General features: G+C 40.2%; 1 protein-coding gene across 1 annotated transcript in view; it reads right to left on the bottom strand.

The window, feature by feature from the left end:
• The window catches only part of ADCY5 (adenylate cyclase 5), a 204,570-nt gene that overhangs the window by 66,928 nt on the left and 111,481 nt on the right, over window positions 1-26,161 (bottom strand). Inside the window, exons 2-3 of the mRNA XM_021526071.4 lie at window positions 17,338-17,487; window positions 12,252-12,373 (exon numbers count right to left, since the gene is read on the bottom strand). Coding sequence (XP_021381746.1) covers window positions 12,252-12,373; window positions 17,338-17,487 — 272 coding nt within the window. The remainder of the gene's footprint in view (window positions 1-12,251; window positions 12,374-17,337; window positions 17,488-26,161) is intronic.

Genomic DNA, 26,161 nt, shown 5'->3' with positions numbered 1-26,161 from the left:
TGGTAATGTGTCTCATAGCATAAAAATAAGAGGAAAGTTGCTTTCTACATCTATGCAAAACCAGTCTAGCTAATTTCTGTTTACTTTCTTTGCCAATGCAGTAGCAGCAATTTTGGTTTTCACAAAGCTGCGTGGAATGGAATTTAAGTGCCAGGGAGGACACATACCCATGTGAAGTCTAACACAGCTGGCAATAAAACTGTGGCTAACAGGCCACAGGACAGACAGTTTGGGACTTTCCTGCCGGGGGTCTGGGGAATCCAGAGCTGAATTCACTTGCGGAGAAGGAAGGAGTTTGAACAAATTGCCTCAAGTGAAATGTCTTTTAGGATATCCAAGTTAACAGCCACACTGATCCTGTCCCCAGCACTGACACGTTCAGGTTTCTAACAGAGGCCTGGGATTAGAATGATTTGCTCCCCCAGCCAGGAGCAGCCATGACTGTGGTGAAGTGTTTCTCAAAGAACACATCCGTGCTCTCCCTGGGCTCTGTGCTGTGGCTGCATGAACTGATGTGCCACAAGGTCCCAGCGTGAGCAGGGCCCGGGGCTGTCAGGCAGATCTGGAGCAGCTCAGAGGGCAGCAGAAGGAAACGGAGCATGCAAACGGAACACAAACCCTAAAGATCTTTGAACAGTCTGGAACTTGCAAGGTGCTCACTAAGGCAAAGTGCAGCTGTGGCATTTGGTGCCTGTATGGCTGGGTTGAATGCTCCTGCAGTTCAGATATCAGGAGATGATTCCCTATTCCTACGCACCAAGCCACTCTCCGGAAGCCTGAAAATGCTTAGCACAGCGACTCTGTTTCTTAAATACCACAATAAACAAACTTGCAAAAGTGCTGGATTCTAATAGCCACTGCACAGAAAGAAAGCAAGCGGGGAGAGGGGGGAAGTGCAGCAGCCCACACAACATCAAATGCTGGTAGGCTCAGTGCTAAATAGCAGATGATTCTTACTGAATAACTGCCCTAGTTTTTGCAAACAATACAGGGAACAAAAATAGAAATCCATTTACATATTGCTGTTAATAACTTTATTTATAGTGTCACAGCTAGAGCACAGTAACTGCAGCCATGGCTTAACTTGAAAGCCATTCACTGTGGAAGAGTCAGACAGATACTGTTTTCTCAATCCTTATGCAACTGAAAAAAATCCTGCTAACAACATCCAGTCATCAGAATCCTTTTAAACAGTATCAGAAAATAAGTTAACAGCAGTCAAAGCCAAATACAAATCATCCCCAGCATCCTCCTGCCTTCTGCACCTTCTGGCTACTTAGGACATGCTGTGGTTAATCAAAGAACACCTTGGCTAGAAACCCTGGCAAGTAATTTTTCATTTCAGTTTGAGCCTCGTGATAGCACCTTACAGGAGTATTTGACTGTTGTTTAATTTATTTACTTGGTTGTAATTTGTTTGTTTGAATTAAGAGGTATAGACAGGGCTCAGACAAAGTCAGCAGCTACAATAAGAAACAGTGTGTGTCCAGCATTAATGAGAATCCCTCCCACGTCCATGCTGCCATCTTCATGACTGTAGCCAAATCTTACCTGGGAACCAAGATTCCACCCAGCTAAAATACCACTAGCCTGACACAAAAAACTGGCATATCTTTAAGGTACAGAAACATACACAGAAATTCGTATCCTTGTATTTTGCAAATGCCTGCTATTTATAAGTAAATGGAGTGAAACTGAAAGCAAGAAAACCATCTCCTGAGACCCATCACCCAAGATGTGAGAAAACATGGATCTAATTTTCCCTCTGCTTGAATCCAGCCTGAACTGGACAATTGGCTATTTTGGATTGGGAACAAGGGTGCCCTCAGGACCTCATGCTGCAGCTGCTCATTACATATAAAATACTCAGAATAATTAGAGGCAGAGACAGCGAGAGCTCCGCTCTGCCCTGCTGCTTATGGTGCACGCTGTGACATGGGACAGTGGGATTCAAGCTGCTGCTCCGGGGTTTGATTCTTTTATATAGAAAAATGAAACAGAATTAACAAAAGAGAATGAGGATGCCTTCTTCATTTATGGCCTCTCCTAGGAGATGTGGCCTCAAATGCCCTCTGGTACATGGGAAAACCAAATTCAGATTACCTACCCTGGCACGTGGACTCCTGATGAGCATGGTGTGCCTCATCACCTGTGCTTCTTCAGGCCTTCACTACCTCTGAGTTGTACTTTCTGCCACATGGGATGTCAAATGAATTTTTAATTCTCTGGGTTTCCATTTCAGTGAGGAACAGAAAGACGCCCCTTTGGCCTGGCAGCCCAGCCATGCCCTGCATGGTACAGCCAGTGCCCATGAGAAGTGCCCAGCACAGAGTGTGGGGGTGGGTGGGGTGTGTGTGTGGGTTTGTGTGTGTGTGTGTGTTTGTGTGTGTGTGTGTGTGTTTGTGTGTGTTTGTGTGTGTGTGGGTTTGTGCACACTCCCCACTGCTTCCTTAGGCACACTTCCTCAGAGCCTTCAAGACATGGCCATCAGGATATTTCTGCAATAGGAGCTGAGCATTTCTGAACTCATATCAGCCTATCAAGTCAAATTAAAGAACTCACTGTCTGTCTCAGGTTTTAACTTCTCAGACAAGATACCATTTTCAGTTTACTTCTTCCCCCACTGCATACTTCCAAGGAAAAGCAGCTCAGCAGGTAAGCTACACCTGCAATTTCAGTGTCCTTGGGCTTTGCACGAAATTTGTAATAACTTCAAATTTCAATAACAAAATTTTACTCAGATTGCAGCCAAAAATTATAAAGAATACTGGATAGTAAGAACAGAATATCACCTGCAATTTACACTCTGTAACACAACTTTGTCTCTACATGAGACCTCTCATCCTAAACTGTGACCTGATGGCCACTATTCTACAGAAGGGAAGAACTTAGGGAAAAAAGTCAAGGATGTGAGGTTTTTCTCATTTTTAATTGAAACAAAGTAGAACTATTAAATGAAAAGGCCTCTTTTTCTCTTGCCTGGAAAAGAAATTAATCTCACAAAGGGGCTTACAGTAGTTTTGAATGCAATCCAGAACAAAAGGTTCCAAATGAAACAGAATAATTATACTTTTATGGATCAGCTCTTGGCATTTGTTGAAGCCTGATCTGTAACTGCAATGCTCAAGTTCCCCTGAGCAGAAGCCAAAGTTTTGTTTGTTTTGTTCTACAAATTGATTCTTACTAGCTCATTCTTTGGAAACAGCCAAGGCACAAAGCAGTGGTGCATTGGTGTGCGTGTTCCTGGGAATGGAGGCTCTCCACCAGCACTGCTATGGCACATAACTGTCCACATCTACACCTGCTTGCATTTGGTTTCCATTGCCCTTTCCTTTTTCCTCCAGACATCCTAAAAGTTGGTGAATTTTTTCCTTTCTTTCCAAGGGTTTTTTTGTCTTCCTCATATTTTTTGCCTACCTCTCCTCCCCACTAATATCCCATCAGCTCTGTGACACACGTTCTTTCAGTTCCTTCAAGGTCCAGGGAGTTACAAAGCACTTTTCTGAACTGCTGCTTCATTCAGCACTACTGTATGGGTCTGCCAGGCCTTGGAGATAACAGAAATTAAGTAGTTGTGAGAAGGAGGGTTGTCCTAGTAACCCTCTATTAGCAGCATTCCCCACAGTGAACAGGAATGGAGCCAGTGCATGATCACACTCTGCAAAGAATCATGCTTAAATGAAAAAAACTACCCAAAACACCACCATAAAAAAACCCTAAATCAATGAGCTGACACTGGTGGATCAAACTGTCATTACTGTAACTCAGCTGGGAAAATTCCCCACTGCTTCCTTCCTCTTCACGTGAGAGGGCAAGTCGTGCTTCCAGGTGCTTTGCACAGCTGCTGCTGGGACAAACAGGCATTTACAGCTGATCTTACAACTCAGCAAAGTCCTGGTCACCCAGCTTTCTGTGTCCCACTTACTGGGGAGATCTGTGCAACAGGAGGCTAGGAGAGAATATTTTGCTGATGGTCACACAGATCCAAATTTTATAAACAGGTTTATAAATATTTATAAATAAATTTATAAATAGCACACCAGGTTGTTCATCTTGGGGGTCGATTCTGTAGAACTGCAGATGAAGTTGATTTTGAATGTTGATGATCTTCCTATATGTTTAAGGCATCAATTTAGGAAGTTGATTCATAAAACAGACATGGTTACTGGTCAAGAATGTCCTTAGATTTTTCTCAGTGCCTCTGAGAGCCTCAAATATTTGCCTAAATCACAGGCAGCAACCATAAAGAGCTCTGCTGGTCATGGTATCAAGCAAGATGAAACCTATAGTGCTATATTTTGGTTGCTTTTTAAACAGCATCACACAGATACTTCCCAATCTCTGAAAGCTACCTGCAAACTTCCAAGTCCCCAGAATCTACACAGTTTTACAAATCCTTATTCCCACAATTTAAAATTGTGTGCATCCTTCTTGAGCTTTGCAATAAAAACACAAATGGGCACAGAAAAATCTCAGTTTTCTAAAAAGAGCACTTCTATCATTCCACAAGGGCAATGCCATGCCAATGGGATGTGTGTGATGGAATTAATTAAACCTTTGGTGTTTTGCCTCCTTTGCTCTTTTGTGCAGTCCTCTGCTGCTCCTCATTCCTGTCAGTTCTTTTTCTGAAGTGAGCTGTTGTTAGCTTGGTTTCTTACAAAAACCCCACTTCCAGAATTTTGCAGACTGCACAACCTCTCCCCAACTTTTTCACCACTTAGCATAAAGTGAAGTTAATAAAAAAGAGAAAGTTTAGAAACTACACTATGACTTTCATTTACTGAAGGACACACTGAAGTTAGCAGTGGTACTAACTTGAGTCACAGGATGCCAGACCACTTGAGAGCTCTTCTCCATTAATTGGTTCCAGCTTTTGTCTCTTCTTCATTATTTATCCTGTGTCAAAATTATATATACACCAGTAGGAACAGATGCACAAATTAGCAGCAATTGTTGAGGGATATAAATATAGTATAAAACAAGAGAAGTTAATCCATCCCCATCCAGAACTATGCCTCTGTTTTATAGCTTCTGTTAGAGAGCTTCAAATAGTTTTGCAAAGTTCCCTGCATTACAGAATAAAAAGTTTAACTAATTTTTGCTTTTCAGTCATTATCATCTAGGGAGGAAGCAAAAAGGTGGGATGATGATTTTAATATAAACCTCTTCGAATGTTATATAAACTTAATGTTCTTAAAACCACTTTGCATGTTAACTACATGACAAAGCAGTTAATCAACTGAAATCTCACGAAGTCTTTACAGGAGAAAAGCAACTCTGTAAAAGCAGGTCTTCACAAAAGAAAAGTTTTGTTCATAGAATACTCAGTTTTTCTTGTCAAGGTTACTCTAGAGTACAGAGGACTGAGAGTGAATTAGCTGAATAAATGTAATTTGATGCTTTTTTTTTACTATAAATTTGATAAATTTGTTTTTATCAGACGAATTAGCAGTAATGCATTTTTTAAAAAATCAATTTCTTCTTAGTAGTACTGAAGAAAAAAGAGAACCCAAATAACCTTGACGAGTTAAAATTCTGCTCTGTAAACTTCTACAGGCACCTTCATTATTCTCTCCAAATTACTCTTCACAGGATTTCATCATTAAAACATCTAACACTCTTCAATCCATCACCCTGTGAACTTCACAGGCCCTCGTGTACACTCGGAATAGCAGGGTGTGAATTATACATCACAGGCCCTTCCTAATTGCTGCTGGCTGCAGAGCTGCAGTCACCTGGCACGCTGCACTGCTGGGATGTTCCCTGATTCCAGCACACGTGTCCAGGGAGTGCATCCAGCGGGGTGCCTTGCAGCCAGTTATTTATCTGCCTTGTTCTGCAGAGGGTACAAGCCTTGCTCACGGCCCTGAAGACACCAGAGGCTCCCAGCAGGCACCAAGATCACAATATATTCCCAGTTCAAAGAGGAAGATCACAGAGCAAATGAATAGTTAAATGAGTTAGCATGTATTTGTTCTTAAAGGTTGCTGTGCACATGCACAAAGAGGTGCACAAAGAGGTAGATTTGCTAAAATATGTAAAACTGTTGTCTTTTTTGGCTTAAAGGTTTTCATGGCTGAACCATGAATACATTTCTTATTGAGAGGGAGTGATTCTGGGTTGAAACATCCCCTGTAATATTAACACCCAGATGCATTGCACAGCTTTGAGGTCAACTCCAGCTGTATCAAAGCTGCAAAGTAAGTGAATTTCTTTATACATTAATTTTAGTGCGAATGACCATCTCCAAAAGACAAGTGACTTTCTCCTCACAAAAACAACAAATTGATTAGGAAGAGACAAGTGATTAGTGGTGGTAAGCACAGAATATTTCACCTTCATCCATGGGTGAAACCTACTTCTGCACTTCCTAAAACTTATGGCTAACTTCATCAAAAAAAAGAAAAATCTGCAACATTAAAAATCAAAGATTCACATCTGCCAGGAATAGGTGAAACTTCCAAGAGCTGGTTCTTGACAGAGAGAGTTCCTGCTTAGGTAAAATTCACTGCTATCATTTGGGGAAAGATGTGGGCAGGCTCATTTCCTTCCTACTCACTTTTCTCTTCCTACAGCTTCAACCAGAAGTTACAGCAATTAAATGCTCTAAACTCACATGAAACCCACGGTTACCCCCCACCTACAGGCAAAAATAACTTTCTACTGCTCGTGGGCACATGCTTTGAATAAGGAAAAGGAGGGAGAGGTCTTGCCAAGGCTTGATTCTGAGAAAAAAACAACCAACCCATCAACACACTTTGGAGGAAATCGAAGCTCAGGGACTGGCACAGAGAGCAGCAGCAAAGATGCAAAACATGGCTAAAAGTGGCTCTTGGGCTTTCTCCTTCTTAATGCTTATCTTCCTTGTTTTTAAACAGAAACCATTCATTTTCATTCTGCCACCCCACAGAAAGGAGAGAAGACAAGGAGGAAGATGGATTATAGAGTAAATATTAAAAGAAGTTACTGCTCCTGCCCTTTCCTGGCAATGAGGCCTTCCAGAGAAATCAAAGCTACACAAGCTTTGGCTGGGATGAGGGACTGTGTAATATTTGAAAATATCCCTGCCAGAACTGTCAGAAATTTATACCTGCCATAATGTAACTTTATTTATTAAGGAGCATAGGTCCTTCACCACCAATCCTGTGTGAGAGAACAGTGGGAAGAGGAAAGAAAAAGATGTTTGCTTAGTTGAATTTTTCCTCAAATATCATAGTTCACAATTCCATAGACCTTTGCAACCTGGGAATTTAAAAAACTTCATAAGCAACTACTTAGGCATCACAACACCTAAAAGGTGAAGAGGTTAAGTTGACACAGCTGGTCTGAATACTCTGACACTCGGCCAAAGTGCAACTATTGGGTAATTTTTAGGGGGAGAACTTTTTGGTGTTAGAATGTCATTAAATCAAAAGACGAGTTACAAATGTTTTCCATTTAAAAAGCTGAAAGCAAATGGTCTTGCTTCATTTCTGCAAATGGTTTAGTTCAAGTTGACAAGAAGTTTAAGAAACTCTGAAAGCAGGTTAATGTTGTTGAGTACATGATTCATAAGAATTATGTGAAGGGGTGAAGAGAGGAAACTGTCACTTTTACTGCACTTGGATGCCAGCCCTAAAATAAGCTTCTTGAAACAGTTCATTAAAGGAATTTCAATGACAAAGCCAACCTTTATCCATTCACAGAGGACTTCAAGCCTCCTTTTATAACAGAGATTACTATATTTGGCCAAACCTAGATAACATTAAAGCCATTATCACTGCAGTGAGACACTATAAATAGCAACAGTAATACAAAACACTTAAAATTCTGTCTGGGAAGCATGATAGATAAACAAAATTATCTATGCATAATTTAGGGCTTGTCTATCAGACATAATCTCATTCATGATAACATGAACAAATTTAGTTACATAATTCACCTCGTTGTTTACTCAAAATTACTTGCATAGTCTTGGGAACTCCTTTCCTGATTGCTTTTGACAATAGACTTTATATTTAACACACACACATATGTGGGAAAGGTCAAATCATGCTCTGAGGTTCTGGATTTGTCAAAGTTAATTCTCATTCAATAAATCAGGACAGGAAGATGTTTCGTTCTCTGTTTAAAGGTTTTGTAATGTGTATTGAAAAAGAGTGTATTAGCCTCAAACATTTGCATCTTTGTTTTGTCACGACACTGAAATTTTCAGAAGAACATGATCCTGAAACAAATTTTGCTGCCAAAAATTACAGGAAATTATACTTTCATTGTGGATAAACTAGTCTCTGAACTTTACTTTCCATAACAATAATCAGGAGATTATGAACTCATTTGCAGGAAGTCCAGATAAAAAGATTTGCTCAAAAAAGACTGTCTTTTACCCATTCAGGTCAGAATGACCACAGTTATTTACATTTTAAAAATCATCTTTCCCTTATGGAATGACAGACCACCCCCTAAGGGAAGTGTACCACAGTAAGCAATATCATAGCAGAACTGCTCCTTATTGAAGGATCATGGCTATGCTTTACAGACTTATTACTGGTACTTGTGGAAGATCTCTTCTACACAGGTTTACATTGACTTTTTTTTTCTTAAACAAAGAGAAAAGAGAAAAAAAAAAAAGTGTAACCTCTATTTCTAAAAAGCAAAACAAAACAAAACCAACAAAAACCCCTGAATCATGTAACATAAAATCTAAAACTAAGCATAAAAAAGCAGAACTGTAAAGTTAAGGACACTTCATTTTTAAATTAGAAAAGAAAGCCTACACACATTAACTTCACATAATTTTAGATTAATGTTTTCTGCTGGTAGAGTGGTTTGGTTTGGTTTTTAATTAAAATTAGAGGTGGTCCCAAAAGCCCAGACCAAATCATCCCTGAAAATTAAAATATTTAATCTTGTCTGGAAGAGAATTTAGTAAGACACTTCTCCCACACAAAATGTCAAACCAGGCTAAGTGCACAAGGCTGTGCTCTGGTGCGTCCTGAGTTCAAAGGACTGAAGTTAAACCCTTCTGGATGGAAACCTCCAGAGCCTCATAATTTCCATGTTGACAGTGGGTTTGGAAAGCAACCTCACTCTGAAGATCCAGCAAAAATCAAGATGTCAGGTTCCAAGATTTAAGATGACAATCAAACTTTTAAATTAATAGTTAACAAAAATTCCCACCCATTATACTTTCATTTAAAATCTGCCTTTATACACAGTCTTGGAGAATGGGGGAGAAAAGAATCACTGAATGCAGCTGATGGAGAAGGAAAACCCACAGCTCTTTGCAAACACATAGACTTTCCCACTCCTCTGAGCTGCAGAGGAAATGCTCCTGCTGATAAATCATCAACAGGAAGCCAGATTCAATGGCTGGGCACAGCACCCTTGCACTGACTTCACATAGTTCTCAATTGCCTTGACACAATAACCTTTAGCTCATAAAAACTTAGCTCTTATGATATTTCTGAATAGTGACGAACACAAAACAGAATTGCTTGGAGCGTTCTCATCTCAAAAGCCTCCCCTTGAGCATTTCCCTGCACAGAGTAAAGGAGCCTGCTTGCTTTTATTCAGCCAGTTCATTAATCAGCATCCCTGAGATGCTACCTCCCCCCTCCATGGCGTTTCTGTGTGCATGTAAATGCTTCAAAATCATCCACAGCCATTCCCACTAGAGGTGATTTCAGTGCACCCAGGCAAGAGCAAAGACTCCATGCTGAACTCCTGGTGTGAAATGAGTCATTTGTTCCAAATCATGTTTCCTTTCTTCAATATTCGCACTTAGTTATTCATTTCCCTAAAGTACATGAAGATGAGATGTTCCTGAGTTATTTTCTATTTGCTCTCAGCACATACACTATTTTATTCCTATTTCTTATCTCACTTTTCCAGCCTTTTCCACTACTTCAGTGGGCTGTGATTTAGGACCTCACAGGCACAGACAACAAAGCCCACTTTGAGGAAGATATGATTTAAGTTGTTTCCTCTTAAGATCTTTTGAGACCTTAGAGTCCCTTTGCACCAGAGCTTGCTGCCACCTGCAAGGCCCTGATTGCTAAACACTCACTAACATGAGGAATAAAGTTAATATTACTTTTAAGCTGAAGAAGTGACAGTATTACATAAATGCCTGTATTATTCAATAAATATGCAAGATGTGAAAATTAAATGTTTGTAAGTGTTCTGTTAGATACCCACCAGGAACTGACTGGTGCATATACCCATTTATGTATTTGTGTTTCACCTTTTATGTTTCTTCACAGCCATAGCCAAAAATCATAGTTCTTCTCTCTTTCTTTCTATACTTTTAGCCATGTGCCACTTTTTGATACATCTTTTGAGACCTTCATGTCTCCATATAAGCCATTATCTTTGATCTATTTTTTTCCAGTCACAATTGTTACATCAGATTCCCCTTCCCCCTTTAAAATTTTTCATTTGCAAACTTAGTTCATTATTGTTTATTTAGTTTTTGTATACGTAGTCACAGAAATTAAAATTTCAAATCAGTACTATCTTAAAGAAACAATCAGCTTTACTAAGATTTGACTACTGAACCACTTTCAAACCTTCAAAATAATGACATACGGAAATCGATGTGGAAGACTAAAATACCATAGTCTTATGGCATGCTAATGAATTGCATTAGTCTGAATGTCAGGCTGACCTTTGAGTAATGGAAAAAAGTAATTCACAATCAGCATCTATCAGAAGAAATTTACACACCTACTTGAACAAGCTCAGTATCATTAAGGAAAAAAATGAATGTGAAGACACAAAACTTAATTTACTGTAGCACAAAGTCTGCTGAGGGCACTGTGGACGGCCTCTTTCCCTCCCCCTCATCACCATGCGTATATCCTTTATTTTTCTTCACTGAACTGTTATTGTCTTTGATTTCTGATACTGTTTTTGTCTGCATTGTATTGCTAGTGGATCTTTATCTCTTTACTGAGTCACAACCAAAAAAACTGAAGGGCTGAATTTCATCCAAGCCAGCACACAGACTCTCCCTAATTTCTGTGAGTTTTATATAAGATTCTACATTCAACGCTGAGCAAGCTCCTAATTTTCTGCTTGTACATTGCCTCTCCCAGCTACCCTCAATCCTAAGGAAATGTCTTCAAATGCATCAGAATTTCATGTGCATTGTTTCATGTCAGCTGTCGGAGGGTGCAGTATGTTAGAAACTCACTTTTATTTGTTGAGCATAAAGTATCAGAAAATACAATTCAGTAAATAAAGCTGCATGAGAAAGGCTACACAAGGGGTTCACAGGAAAAAAATCCCTTCTTGTAAAGGGAGATGGAAAAGGGAAGCTCTCTGTCCCCAGTCCCTGTGTCTCAAAAGAAGCATTTATGGACTGACAGAGCTGTTACACAGTTCTGGGACCTGGCTTAGCTGAGACATAAGTGATCTCCAAAGAGATTGGGTACAACAGCAGAGGTGAAATGCATTAAGATTAGGTTAAACTTTGCAACTGCAGCCTATAAAGCTATCAAGCCCCTGAAGTACTACTTTCTTGCCTCTTCCCTGGGAAACTGGACAGTGGGAGCCAGGAGAAGTTCAGAAGCTCCTGGGGCTGGACTACCCCAGCAGCACAGGCTGAGCTTGATTTTGCATGACTTGCCAGAGATTGAACACCAAACTCTTCTCATCCAGGTAGACCAAGAAGCAACACATTGCTGTGTGACTAAGCAGGTGTCAAGGCTGTCACTAATGGACCCCTGCTTGTAATTCCAAACTGCCAGAAACCACTCCAGAAAATCTACACCTTAGCCAGGCTCTGTAATTCACCCTGTGGGAAGTGTTCCCAATTTTTGACTTGCATTCCATCATCTCTTATCAGAGGCATGCTTGTAATTGTCCAGAAATAACTGAACCCCAATATAACACCTTCTCAAAACCATCAACACTTACTCCAGCAAAGAAATAAAGAAAAAAAAAGGAAAATATAAGGAAAGAGATCAGTTCAAGTCACTTCTCAAACGAAGATATTGTTTGAATGAGGCAATCCTCCCACCATCTTATAAACAAACTTTCAAAAGTCAATTAGTGACACTTCAGAGTCCTTACACTGATTTTGGAGGATGAGGCAATTCTCCTACCATCTTATAAACAAACTTTCAAAAGTCAGCTAATCACACTTCAGAGTCTTTACACTGATTTTGGTTTATGTGTCACTGACATCTTCATCCCTGGGTGTTCAGGGCCAACCATTGGGAGGGTCCCTCCACCCCCACGGCTGGGAGATAGGCTGCTGTTCTTACCTGACATTGTCATGCTTCTGGATGTAGATCTTATGAAACATCATGTCTTCCTGTTTGGCATTAATGTCAGCTTTCATCTCCATGGCAACATGTCGAGGAAGTACAGAGAGCAGGAGACGCTCCTGTGGAGTCAGACAGATGAACCAATTAAAACACCTGCTGCCCAGTTAACAAACACACTTTATTCCTTACTGGGGAGAAATGACTCATCAGTTTGGTGAGAGATGAGTACAACCAAGCAAAATGGGCTCCATAAACCCAGAAGCTGATCCCCTAACCAGTCATACGCAATTCTGTTCCCAACCCCACAATAAGAATTCAATGGTTTTAAAAGAATAAGTATTATTTTTCATTCCAGACACTGGGCTTACAATTTATTGTTGCCAATTCTTGCAAACGAAGGAACCATGCAACTCAAAGAGTGCCCATGCCCTGTTCTTGGAAGGACTCTGATAAATGAGATTGTCTGACCTCCCACACAGTCTCTGCACACCACCACAAAGTCTTCCTTCACCTAACACCAGAGGAATGATACCCCAACACCCTCGGGCTCTATTTAAAATTCCTTCCTTGCTATCTAATTATCTAAGCACATTCCCCCAGCAGGCACAAACCTGCTCTTAGCAGCTAAAATGTCATAGAAATGCCTGATAAAACCAGCATGAGAAGTGCTACTGCTACACTTTAAACTGCTGTTAGTGCCCAATTGCATTAAGATCTGTAAACCCACCCACTCACCTGCAAGAGTATTTTGAATAACTACATACCATCAACAGTTTGTGGCTCTCCTTGCCCCTCAATTGGCACTTTCATTTACTGATTGTAGCTTTTTTGTGTGACTTTTATAACATTATTTTGCAAGCTGTTCATACAGAGTATGCAAAAATTGACAAAATAATGACTTTCTGGTGATTTTCCTAAAAACTCACATAAAAACAAGTACTTGTTATTATTCTAAATTTGGTGCCAATTTCACACAGAAATTATAGCATTTAAATCTGCAGGTGATTTGTGCCCCAGGGATGCATTTGTGTATATCAGGAATCACACCTGAGAATTCTGCCTAGAGCTTCATTCTATTCCCAGTCACACTCCGTGAAGTTCAGGTTTTGCTATGGCTCATGCAGGTGGGGAGCATCTCCTTTGGGATCAACTCTGCTGTGGTCTAGTCCAACCTGCAGGCAGTGCTCTGGACTAGCTGAAGAATCCCAAAAGCTTGTGCTACTCTTTTCTTTATTTCTCTTTCCCTGCAGTGAGCAGGAGGAAGAAAAGGACCTTCCTTCTTGATGACACAGACAGAAGGTGGTGCAAAGGAAGGTCCCCAGGCTTATCTAACAGCTCATTAATTCTCAACAACACAGGGAGCAGCAGGGTTCAAACACAGACCTGACTCGGAGGGGTCAGCAATCCTGTCCCAAGTACTCAAGTCACCAAACCACTTGCCCATAATGCAGTAATACATTTCTGGTTTCTAATTCCTAGTTTTAACTGAAAGTTCACTATTTATTTCTTCCTCTAAGGAGAGAAAGGAACCCTGGGTGAACCAGAGGAAGATGAATTCACTGAAAATGTGCTCAGCATGCACTGAGACATTTTATAGTCTGTAGCACTGCCCAGTATTCCTTTTTCCCCCTTCAATGTGCACCTTAAGGAGACTGAGTTTTTCTTCAGTCTTTGAAGAGATAGTAATACCACAGAAGATGTGTTGGAGGGATTTCTATCTCTGCTTAAAACTGCAGCAGTCATGAAAAGACACTTGTATTTTAAAGTAGTGTCACCGTCACTAGCATACCGCAGGTGCTAACAGTTACATATCCTTTTTTTAAAAAAGCAGCTCATGAATCATGCACATGTCCTTAGGCTTCTGTCAGCTATTGGTGCACTCCTTGCGTGGAAAAGCACAACACATTTGTATGCTTTCCAGAGTAAATGCTGTATACACTGTTGTCATTTGCATATTCTAATAGGCATCCTCAAATGTGTGAAAGCTGCTATTTTATGTGTGATTTTACACATCCTCTAAATAACTCGGAGCTTTACGGGAGGTTCGGGGGCACCCACAGGTTTGGAACATTCCCTGTGGGCGCATGAGCACGGAGGGTTTACTCACTCCCAACACAGAGACAGGAGTGTCTGTTACAAGCATTCCAGGAGATTGTCACCTACATTTCCCAGTAGCTTTTACTTGAGAGCCCCCACCCCTACTCTTCCTAACACCATAGGCACTTGCCAGATTAAATCATTAATATTTTCAAGAGACTTGAGATCTCCAGGAGCTGCACTAACGCTGCTCTGAACTAATAATCAGAGAATAAGATAGGCTCATCAGGTGAAACAAATGCATGTGGCACAACATGCCTTCATGCAGCTACTAATTAGGAAGCTGAGCTGTGTTACAGAGCTGAGCATTATCTTTATTCTGTTTGCTTGGAGTCATCACAATCACTGAAAATAACCTCTGCAGCAAACAGGAGAAGGCTGTAACAAGTGCATTTGTAAGGCACAAGCCACATGAAAAGTCCTTCAAAACACCAAAATCCCTGTGTTTTATTTCAAATGGAGCAGAGAAATTAGGGTCTCCACTAGAGAACAATTTTCATTTTGATACAATAACTAGAAAGTGCTGCAGCCCTTGCTGCAAAACCCCATATTAGGCACCAGTGAGGTGGCCAGGACTGCTGTATTATAACAAGGCAGCATTCTGGCCTGATAAAAATGCAAGAGCAAATCCATATATAATTCTCCCTTCAAAAAAACATGCAAGTATAGTTCCACCGAATTATACATTAAACAACTGCATCCCAAGGAGAACTAGTCTCTAAAACAGGCACATAGATGAAGGAGTTCAACACAGATCTACTGTGTTCACACACATGCACATGGATATATTTGTGTGTGGGCACACACATTCCCACAATGACTCTGCAAAAAAAATTTAACTATTTATGAAGTCCTCTCCCAAGATGACCTCAAATCACTGTGAATATTTAGTATTTTAAGATTATCCATATCTCCTCAGGTTTATTAACAGTTACATTTTACCAAAAGTGATGCTGAGATGAAGAAAAGGAGAGAACAGCTTTACAGAGACATAAGATATGCAATGCTAGAGAAGACATGCAATGTGGAGAACACCTGATTTTTCATCCAAGAATATTTTGTTCTGGACAAACAACAGCAATTCCTGTTATGGCCCTAGGTAATCTCAAGTAATGAAATCACAAGTAATCTCTTTTCTGCATTGGATATTCTGGATTTTCTATTTACTTTCAGGCTATTTTTGGGTGCTGGTAGATGCTTAATAAAGGAAAATACAAGGTCATTTGCCTGAGAAAATCTGCTTGCCTTTAAACAAGAACAGCACACAGGAACACCATCGATCTCCAGGAAAAGACAAGCAACTATAAATAACAGTGTTGGGCTGTGCAGTTGTGTTTTCCTCCACCTCTGTTTGGACATGTGGGCTGAGCTGTCCTTATTTGTGTCTGCTGTCACCTCGTGCTTATCTCAATGCATTATGCATGGAGTCATCTGAACTGAACCTGGAGATCAATGTCAGTGCAGGCTGCAGCAGCAAATAATCTCATTAGGAGTCTCCAGCTGCCAGGACCCGCAGTGACTGCTGCAGGGATGTGAAGAGCACTTGGCAGTGACTGGTTTGACCCACGTTTTTCTGCTGTCCTGGCTTTCTTATGTATGGTACAGTACTTCCTGGGGAGGGGGAGAAGAAAAAAGCATCAAGATAGGGCATTTGTCAGGACTGTCCCACGGAGCTGCTTCTGAGACAGAAGTGGCCAAATCCAGCACAGCACAGGCATCTGAGCCATGCTGCCAAGGCAGCCTCTCAGCAGGGAGGACAAAGCTGTGATCAGTGAGGAAAATGGCACATTCTCTTAGCTCAGTCCTTTCCTCCACTTCAAGGTGTGGAAGGAGGAGTGGCTGCTCCTTTCATCTTTCTGAGACAATATTCGTTGCAAAGGAGAAAGTCTTGAGTGTGAATCTTGTTTTCATACAGAAAGTACCAAATAAGCATGTGTACACTTCATTTCACAGTAAGGATTGAACAGCAGCTATGTCAGCCAGAGGTACCTTGTGAAACACTGCCAAAACACAAATCCATAGATGCAGATGGGCTGGGACATAAAGGAAAATGAAACTGAGATGCCACAGAGATGCAAAGACTCCCCAGCTGATTAATTCCCCTGACCTCTCCCCAAACCCACAGTCAAGCCCTGAGATATCTGTCAAGGGATAAATGGAAGTCTCATTTCATGATTCATTTCAAATTGGATGGAACAGACCACTATGAGATGTAGTGCAGGGCAGAGATGTGTGTTAACAAGGGAATAGTTAAGCTATGCCCCAAAAGACCTTCTGTGTCTAATTCTGAGACACAAGAGATTCATTGCAAGAGAACCCACAAATGAATTAGGGGAGCAGATACATTCAGCTCCCTGACAACTAAGCTGTATGTTGGCAGCAAGAGGGCTTTTTAATAGCAAAAAACCAATGAAGCTGATGATGAATCTTACTTTTTGAACAAACACAATTCATTTGAAGCCAATAAGGTTTAGAGAGATGTGTGAGCAGGTAGGAACCTTTGGGAAAGGAGGGAAGAGGACTTTCTTTGGAGACATTAAGGACCATTACATTGTGTGGACCAATTCTTGCCTGCCTTACAGCTCCCTTTTGGCAGTAGCTTGGCTAACAATCATGCCAGGCTTTAACCTTACAAAGAGGGTCAGTTCAAAGCCTGTGTGTTGCATCTGCATTTAACACTTGGCAGCAATGAGGGGTGCAAAAAAAACTATGCAGACTCTCTTTGTGTACTGTGTAATTTTAATCCACAGAACACATGCCACTGGATAAGTTGCTTGTCTCTGGAAAAGTCCATCAGGGTATTGGACAAGAACTAGACCCTTGAGCTTCCTTTTAAATCTTTAAAAATCCTGTCCTCTAACAACAACCTATTTCTGCCTGGATTACTCATGAAGAAAGAAGCCTGCAAGTGCCATCCTAAAGGAACAATTTGCATGCTAATTCTGTTTCAGTGTTTTCGTGTTCTATTTCCAACTGTTGCTCTTACCTGCTGCTGGTTTTCCCTTTGAGAATGCAGCCTGGCTTGTATGCATTCCCTGGTCTCCTGGAAAGCCTGTCTTTGGGACACCTCTGCTGGGTAGTGGGTACACACGCCTACAATGTTTGTACAGGAGAAGATGAGAACATTGGACACCAGCTGAAAAAAAAAAAAAAAACAGAGAAAAATACTTGGTTACACTTTGGAAAACTGCCATTGGTAACAAAGCACCAGCCAGAATCCAGCCCCTTCCATGACTCCTTAAACCAACACATTGAAACCTCAGGCTCTTAATTTCAATGTATTTTATCTCTACAGTCTTTGAAATATAAAACTTCTATATATGACCTCAAATATATGTTCTTTCCACTGTGTACTACTTCACAACTAAAAGGTACAATTCCATTGGTAATTCTGCAATCTTGCATTTGGTTATCTATTATCTGGGAACTCCTGAGACATAAAGCAATCTAAAAGTGCATCATTGCTCCATCACTGGAAGTCACCTATAACTCATGCAGAGAGATCTGGCAGTGGAACAGTAATATTTTCATGTTTGTGTACCTACATATCTGGCTCAAAAGCATTTCAAAGGTAGATTAACCATTATTTTGAAATAGTGCTTGAAATACTGAAGTGTTGCTATTTTCAAGGTTGCAGAGAAGTTTTTATAATATAGTTCCAACTCAAAATTTTATGTTTCTAGATAAAAACCTAAATTTTTTACATTTCTATGCATGAATACAGAAATGAGTTGCTAAGTCTGAAGAATATTTCAGCTGCACAAGCATGAAGGAAGAGCTATGTCACTCTTCTCCTCCCAAGTGTGTTATGTTTTGTAAGGAAGTAGCCACATAACTTTTGCTGAAAACTTGTGTTGCAACCTTTTATTTCCCAACTATTTTTTAATAAAAAGGAAAAAAAAAATTCATGCCCACTGCTGGTATTTGTTTCAAGCAAAATCCTCAAAGCCTGTTCTGATGGCTTAATGTAAACATTTCCTTTAACAGAGGCCAGTCCCAGTAGGACTTTTGGAGACTTGCACAAGCTGCACTGGATGACCCTTTGAGAACAGACTTATTTGAAACATCTCTCATCTCTTCCAGGGAAAAAGACTGTCAAACCTCTAAGATTCTTAATAATACAAATCTTTGCTCTATTCCCTAATGAGCCCGAATATATCCTTTGCCTTTATTAATTTTTTACTTGCAGAATAAAAAAAGCAGTTTCCAGCCCATTCCCTGAAAATACAGAGACACTCTGGATGGCAGGAGAGCTGCAGGAAACCCCTCAAGCCCTGAGCTCACAGGGGGTGCTCAGGACTCCCCAAATCAACTTGTACACTGTGAAGGAGAGAGGAGGTGCCCCCATATCAAACAAGGACTCACATCCCAAGAGTAACAACCTCTCCATAGAAATCTGACTGGTATTACTCCAGCTGTCTGACAATGTTCATATGCTATGGACAGTGACAATTCTTTTATTGACAACTCCAATTCAAAACAGGACATAGGCAGAAAAACCTCATCTTTCAGCTCAAAATAAGCAACACCATCAACTACAGCCAGAGGAGGGACACCTCTCTGTGGGTGGCTGCCAGTAGATGGCAATACTCCAACTTCCCAAGCTCCTGCATCCAAGCACTGCGTTTTGGGCCATGTCCCCACAGTGAGTTCCCACATTTGTGTGCCACACTACAGTACAAGGACCTGCAGGTCATGGACACCCCCAGGTGACTGTCACCAGTCTAGATCTATTTGCAGACAACAAATTTTCGAGGATGAAATTATTCTCACCCCCCCCAGATGGGTCCCTCCATGCAGAGCCCACAGATCACAGAGAGGTGTGATGAAGACACAGGTCACACACGTGGACATGAAATAAGTCCCAATACTAAACTGACACATCCCCTTCACAATTTTATTGTCACTCAGCTCTTTCTAAGCCTGGCTGGATCCTTCCAGATCCAAGGTTCTCCACCTCTCTCCCTCAAGCTGATCAGACACCAGTCAAGCCTCATGCAAATCCTGCTCAGTTAACCTGAGCCAGTGCTGCTTCCAATGGGCATTTGATGCTATTTTTTGGTGATAATGATGATTTTTGAAGATGAAAGATCCCCCCAGCATAAAAAAACCCTTCAGCCAGTGCTTAGTCTAATGAAAAACAAAAGAAAACAAAACATAAAAAGGGTGTCAAAATAGGGGTTTCTTAGGATTTACTATGATTGCTGGTCCATGGGTGCACTGATTGAGACTCTCTATCAATGAATAGAACTTCTACAACTTCAATCTGGTTCATATGGGCTCAAAATGGTTAAAACTAAACAGCATATTTTGCATGTCCAGATTATAGCAAGACTCCCAAATCCTCGCTATTGGAGTTGTGCAGTGATTAGACAATTTGTCAGGGAATATAAAATTATATAAGCATGTATGATATATATTGAATGGATAAAACTGAGAACAAAGAAGGTTTTAAGGAAATAAGCACTTTTCTGCTTTAATCCCAAGACTCTGAGATTTCATTTCACTTACAGTCACTAACACAAATCCCAAAAAACCTCCCCAAAACAGTGACTCAAGTCGTGCATAAAGAACAGGAGACAACAGGTGGTTTAAATGCCAGGACACATATCAAAAATTGTTCCAGCAGAAAGAGAACACCTCAGTCCTGAAAACAAGCTCTTTTTAGGTCTTTCTGGACAAACTGGTGTTGTGCCAACAAAAAGTCTCCCCAGTAGGATCCATGCACAAAGATACAGTTGCTGTGATGATGCCTTAAACAGCCAGGCTATGTGGTTCATATTGGACACTGAGACAGGGAGTACAAAAATCACCATCAGAATTGACATTATTGATAAGATTTTTGGAACACCAAGCAGTTTAACTTTTTAGCATTCACTAACGTCACTTTACACAAACCCAAGGAATTTCACAGACTGGTTTACAAGACAGACTCAGATGACCATGCTTCAGCAAGTTGGAACAAAAACTATATTGCAATGTAATTTTTAAGTAGCGAGGGGACAGGCATCTGTATTTATTCTGTTTAGCAGGAGCTCATTTAAATCACAGCATGGCACCTTTACAACACTCTGAAACATAAGGAGTGAAATTACTCTGTATTATCTGTGTTACTGTATAACTTTTCTGTGAAAATATTAAAGATCTGCGGAGATTTAAAACTGAAGCTCCTTTTATTTGCAGTCACAGTTCTTAGTGAGCAAGAGATTTTTGTTCAATATTTGTTCAAAATAATTTTCTACACAGCCATTTTAAAACACAATCAAAGAAAAAAATCTAGGAGCAATAGGGTTTTTTTTGTTGTTGTTGTTTTTTTTTTCCCAGTCCTCTGTCTTAACAAAATAAATTTATATCCTGTTTGCCAAATGGTACTACTTGCTAATCAGCTTCCTTGCCATTTTGCTATGGTAACCAGCTTCAGTCCCAGGAGGAAAGAGATGATGTAGATACTAAAAATCTGATTCCCTAAGCTTCATGGCCTGAAAAATAAAAACATATTATGGCAGCTATTTCAGACAATTTATGCTTGAAGAGCTGTTCAAAGCAATGGGAAGACAAAATTGTCTGGTTTGTAGTTGACTTCCTTCCCCTGCCCAACTAGAAATTTAAAGTAAGAAGAGTCCTACCTTTCTGCTTTTGGAATACAATAGTTGATAAAGACCATTTAATTACATATAACTCCTAGGTAAGCTAATAGACCTGCCTGCAGTATTGGCATAAATGAGTATTTCACAAACTAACACGTTTACTCTTCCATGACCGGTGTGAGGCAGAGAAATGCTGCTCTCCTGGTGTTCCCAAGGCAGAGCTCTTCCAAGGTGATTCAGCACCTAAGGAAGAGCTGTGTACTGTGAGGGGTTTTCAAAAACCACCATGGCTCCTTAGTGCCACTGAAATAATAGATCCCTCAATCTCAGACAATAAAACAGTTTCCAGTTGCTTTGATTTCATCGCACAAACAGAGCACTGCAACGCTTTTGTTGAATCTCCTGCAGGAAACTGTTTTCAATAATTTTTTCCCCTGGTGACTGAAGGGGAAAAAAGACAAGAGATGGAAACAGTTTAGTTCCACATGTTCGAGGAGTTACGAAAACCTGGTATTACAAAATCAAAATCGAGAGCTAAATTTGGCCTGACACCAGTGTTACAAAATTGATGATTTGGGCACCTCAGGCCAGACTCAGGAAGAAGCAGGATGTCTCAGTGGCCAGGAGAGAGCCTCCAGACCACCGCAGCAGAAAAAGTATCAGCTTGCATCAATACTGCCACACTTCCCCCTGCTGTGTTTCTATTCGATAATTCTTCAAACACCAGATGCTATTCAATATGTAATTAAGAGACAACAACATGCTTAAGAGAAATAGCATCAAGATAAATTTAGTTACTTCCCTACCTCTGCCAGAGCAAACAAGGCTGGCTACTGACATAAGAAGGTGGCTATATTCCTTGCAATATCATTGCTTATTATAAAAGCCCCAGCTTATTTTTTTTTTTTTTTTTTTTTTGCCAAGTTACTCTGCTTTGGCCCACTTCTCTTGCAGAGGCTCAGGGTTGCTTCTGTTCTAAGATCACAGCACTGGACTATTCCCTTTAGCTTCCAACATCACTAACCAGTATTCTGTTTTTCTATTTATTGTTCATTTAAATCAAAATCTTTCATAAGGTTCTGTTTTGAAAACAATTACTTTTGAAGCTTTTACTGTGAGGCAATAAAACTGTCACAAGGAGAAATAAAGCACATATATAGAGATTTAAAAGTCATAGGCAACAATCTGCAACAAACACCAAACTATGTACCCCCTCTTTCCAGAGTGTGACACTGCTCTGCCTCAGCTTTCCAACTCTCATGATACTCAGCCAGTAGCAGATTTTTTGTTAAAGTGATCATCTGTGCAACAGCCAGATTAAAAGCAGCTAACACTTGACTTTCTAAGCTACATTTCAAAGTGGTTGTATATTGAGTTGGCAAAGTGGTCTAATTATTAATTACAGGGGCAGACACAGAGATTATTTTTGAGAGTTACTTTTTTAACCTTTAAAAATTATTATGGAATCTTGAATACTTACTGCAAACAATGCAAGAACAAAAATATTATTTGGAAGTATGGATAAATTCTAAAGACAAAAAGCACAGACATGAGAAAGTGTTGTTGTTATAAGATATAGCTGGTGCTGTTTTTAAACACCTTCCTGAACTGCAATTAACCCTCTATTGCCTCTTTATACACTACTGTCTAATAAAAAAATTGGAGCAGCTACAGAGCCAAAGGCATAATGAAAATTAAAATTAAAGACAACATCAGCTGGCTCCAAGATCAAATTACTCATGTATTTGTGTTGTATATACAACAAGATCTTTCATTTCCCAGAGCTACAGCCAACAGAGTACTAAGATAGTGAAAATCTGTAGATTATGCTAGAAAGATAATTAAACAGTTAAAGTCACACGGAGTTCTCCCAGTGTTTGGCCAGTAAAGAACAGTGTGAGTACTAGTGAAGAAATCAGGAGGTTTCAATTTGAAACATGGCAAGTACTTTTACTGAGTGTTGAGAGATAACTGCAACATCCAAAGATTTCATCAATACAGCAGAGCCTCAGAACAAATTTTCTGAAGGTGCTGTGTGCTGCCTTCCCTCTGTTCTGCCGCTGCTGTACAGCAGCCACTGCTTGGATCTTGAGCAGAAGAAAACCAATTACAGCCACCACCTTCCGAAGGTTTCTCTGATACAAGAGCAATGTTGCTGACACCAGTGTCATGAGTTTAAATGCCTCCCTAAGTCATAGTTGAACTATTGCAAAGTAGCAGAAATATTTAGATAGTATTAGAGAATGATGTTCTACATAGGCACTAAATCTCTTCAGCTGATGGTGAGAACAAAAAATGTCTCTGCAGAAACACTTCTGAAACTTTTCTGATGTTCCTTCTATTTGGTGAGCCTACAAGGAACAAAAGCTGCCCACTTCACTCTTTCAACTAGATTCTATATTTGGCATAAAGTTGCTTGCTGAGAGTGACATGTGGCATTTTGGCTGGAAACTAAAAGAGCCCTCATGTCACTTGTGAATATGTTTGTTCAACAACTGCATTCCATAAAAACATTCATCTGATGCCATCCATTCTGGGCATTTCAGTGACCATCTCACCTTTCCAGCTCCAACGTACACGGATCTCTCAAACGTGGTACTGCTTTCCCAGAGGAAAGCCAAACAAGTATTTTGCCCCACGTAAGTTCATTCTTTCTTTAGAATGAAAAGAATTATTACCTAATTTGCCTTTTAAATACATAGTTGCACGTGGAGACATAATACACTATAACCCTAATCTAGAGCAAAAAATCAAGATATTTATTTTTTTTATTCTCTTAATTGTTTCAGCATCAAAATCTTTGATGCTGCATTCTTAATTGTAATGTTTCACACCTTATTCTATATAATTTTAATTAATTTGCTGATTGTTGTAACGGCAAACCTTCTGTGCATTCTTAGTCAACAATATTTGTACTGTCATGCAGAATACAGTACTTATTATTTGGGGGTTTTTAGCATTAAAACCTTTACATTCTGCTTTTATTAAAGAACAAAATATTACTAATACAGATTTTTTTTTAAATGAAGCTTCTCAAAAGGAAAAATTCTTACATAAAATGGATAATGGATAAATTCTACTTCCCTAATAGTGTTTTTTTTTTGTGTGTGTGTGTGGGGTTTTTTTGTGGTTTTTTTTTTTTTTTTTTTTTTTTTCTGGGATTTCATTTTCTTTCATTACTGACTGATAAGATTAAGAAGTGGAGAATATATTGTCCTAAACAAATCTTGGTGTAACTTCAGCTAAAATAAATATTTGCATGTCAAAGTTTTCCTGGAACTCTATCACAGTCCCAGAAAAGCATCCTTAGCATGGTGGCACAGCCTGTGGGGAGGGAATGCTGCCCTTCTCTAGCAATAAAACAGTAGGGAAGGAGATTCCTGAGTCTGTCATCCATGCTCCACAAATCTCTGCGGCAAAAAAGTTTTTCTTTATCCCCACACTTAACATACTTTAAAAGCTACAAACAAGCACTGGTTTTCATGCAAGGATCCTCGATGGTGATTCAGATGAAGCCAGGCAAGAGCTGCACGGGCACTCCAGGGAAACACCGTGGCCCTGGGATGCAAGAGTGGGACTCTGAAACAACTTATGAGGAGGCTTCCTCCACTAAAACAGGGACATTTCCCCTTTCCTTTCCCCTGTTGACAATTCAGCACCTGCTTTTTTAAATTTAAATTACCACCTAAGTCTTTGCAACCAGGTTGTCTCCTTGAAATCCAGTGGCTTCTTAAGAGAAAGAACACCAGCCAGATGCTCCTCCTGGGCACAAGCTGCAGGTTTGGCCTGTTTCAAATCTGCTGTGGCAGCCTCTAGAAGGAACAATGCAATAGAAATCAAGGACCTGGATTGAAACACATCTCTTGAGCAGTACTGTGCAGTGTTTTTTACATTTTAAGCCTCTAGCTCACTTAACCTGACCCTAGTAAAAATGCATTTGTACCACAAGTGAACTCATCTCCCTGGAAGTGTGTTTATTTCTGATCCACAGAGGTGACACCATCAACCAAATACAACCTTACCAAAATAAAAGCCCTTGAAATGGGCCTTGAAATATTAGGTACTTCTCCTTGAGGATGTGAAAGCAGATGAAAGCTTTTAGACTTGCTGTGCATGACTCACAGCTGTCATTGGATAAACATCTTCCCATAAAAAAACATGTCAAGATAATTTTGACAACTGTACTAAATTTTCCCAGATGCATGATAGCTTAGGCAATTTAGACAATGATTTTAGCTAAGAAAATTAAGCAAAGTTCTGATATTCCAGCAAAATCAATTGTTCTGCAAATGATTGTAACCACGTTTGAGTTATTTTCATGCCAGTCCCACCTGTCCCTGTGCTCCCTAGACACAAGGAGCTGGTAAGATAAGAAGATACAACAGGTGTTAATAGAAAAATATTGTAATTGAATAGAAGCGGGATTAAGATGTGTGGTTATGCAGATTCTGTGTAATGTCTCTGAAGCTAAAGGGATCTCTAATCAATGAGGAGAAAAGTCAAGAAATGTGCTTTATTCATCATTTATATCCCATTTCCTTCTCTATCTGATGGAAGGGATGTGAGGAACAGAAGATAAATGCCTAAGTTTTCTATCAGGCTCTCTTAAAATTAGTCTGCCACACTGAAACACACATGAAAGTCCATTAATACACACCAACTAACTCAACAAGCAAATACATAAACTGCTCTAAGCCATAATGGAAGCAAGACTGTTTGCTTTTCTACATTTCTCCCCTTTGGAACGGGTTGTGCCTGGCAGCCATACCAAGTACATGATCTCAGCAGAAGAGACTTGTGAAGCCCAGGATCCCAGTCCTTCACAGTCACCCCTATGGCTGCCACCACATCCCCTCCCCATCCTCCTGTCCAGGGGAGCTCTGTCTTTCCAACACCCTACACAGTGCCAGCAAACGCTCCACAGAGATGCACATGCCCAACGCCTGTGGTTGCATTGAATGGCTTTGGGAGAAAATGGCTGTACTAAATAGGCAAAAGGATGAAGACAAACACTCCTCTGCTTCCCCCTGTCACAGTGAATCCTGGTCCTTAGTGTTCCTGGGAGTATTTCAGGGAGCCCTGGACTCAGATACAGGCAATGCATCACATCCCTTATCTTCCATCATCATTTAAGCACAGGAGTCACCTCCAGGTCACTGGGAAAACAAAAATATTTATCTAGTTACATGAAAGTCATATTTATCTGGGAAAAAGGAACATTCT

This window comes from Lonchura striata, chromosome 7 (genome assembly GCF_050655825.1).
Source record: "Lonchura striata isolate lonStrDom1 chromosome 7, ASM5065582v1, whole genome shotgun sequence".
Classification (NCBI taxonomy): domain Eukaryota; kingdom Metazoa; phylum Chordata; class Aves; order Passeriformes; family Estrildidae; genus Lonchura; species Lonchura striata.
Note: the sequence above shows the minus strand (reverse complement) of the source record. Positions and strands in the feature narration are given on the sequence as shown.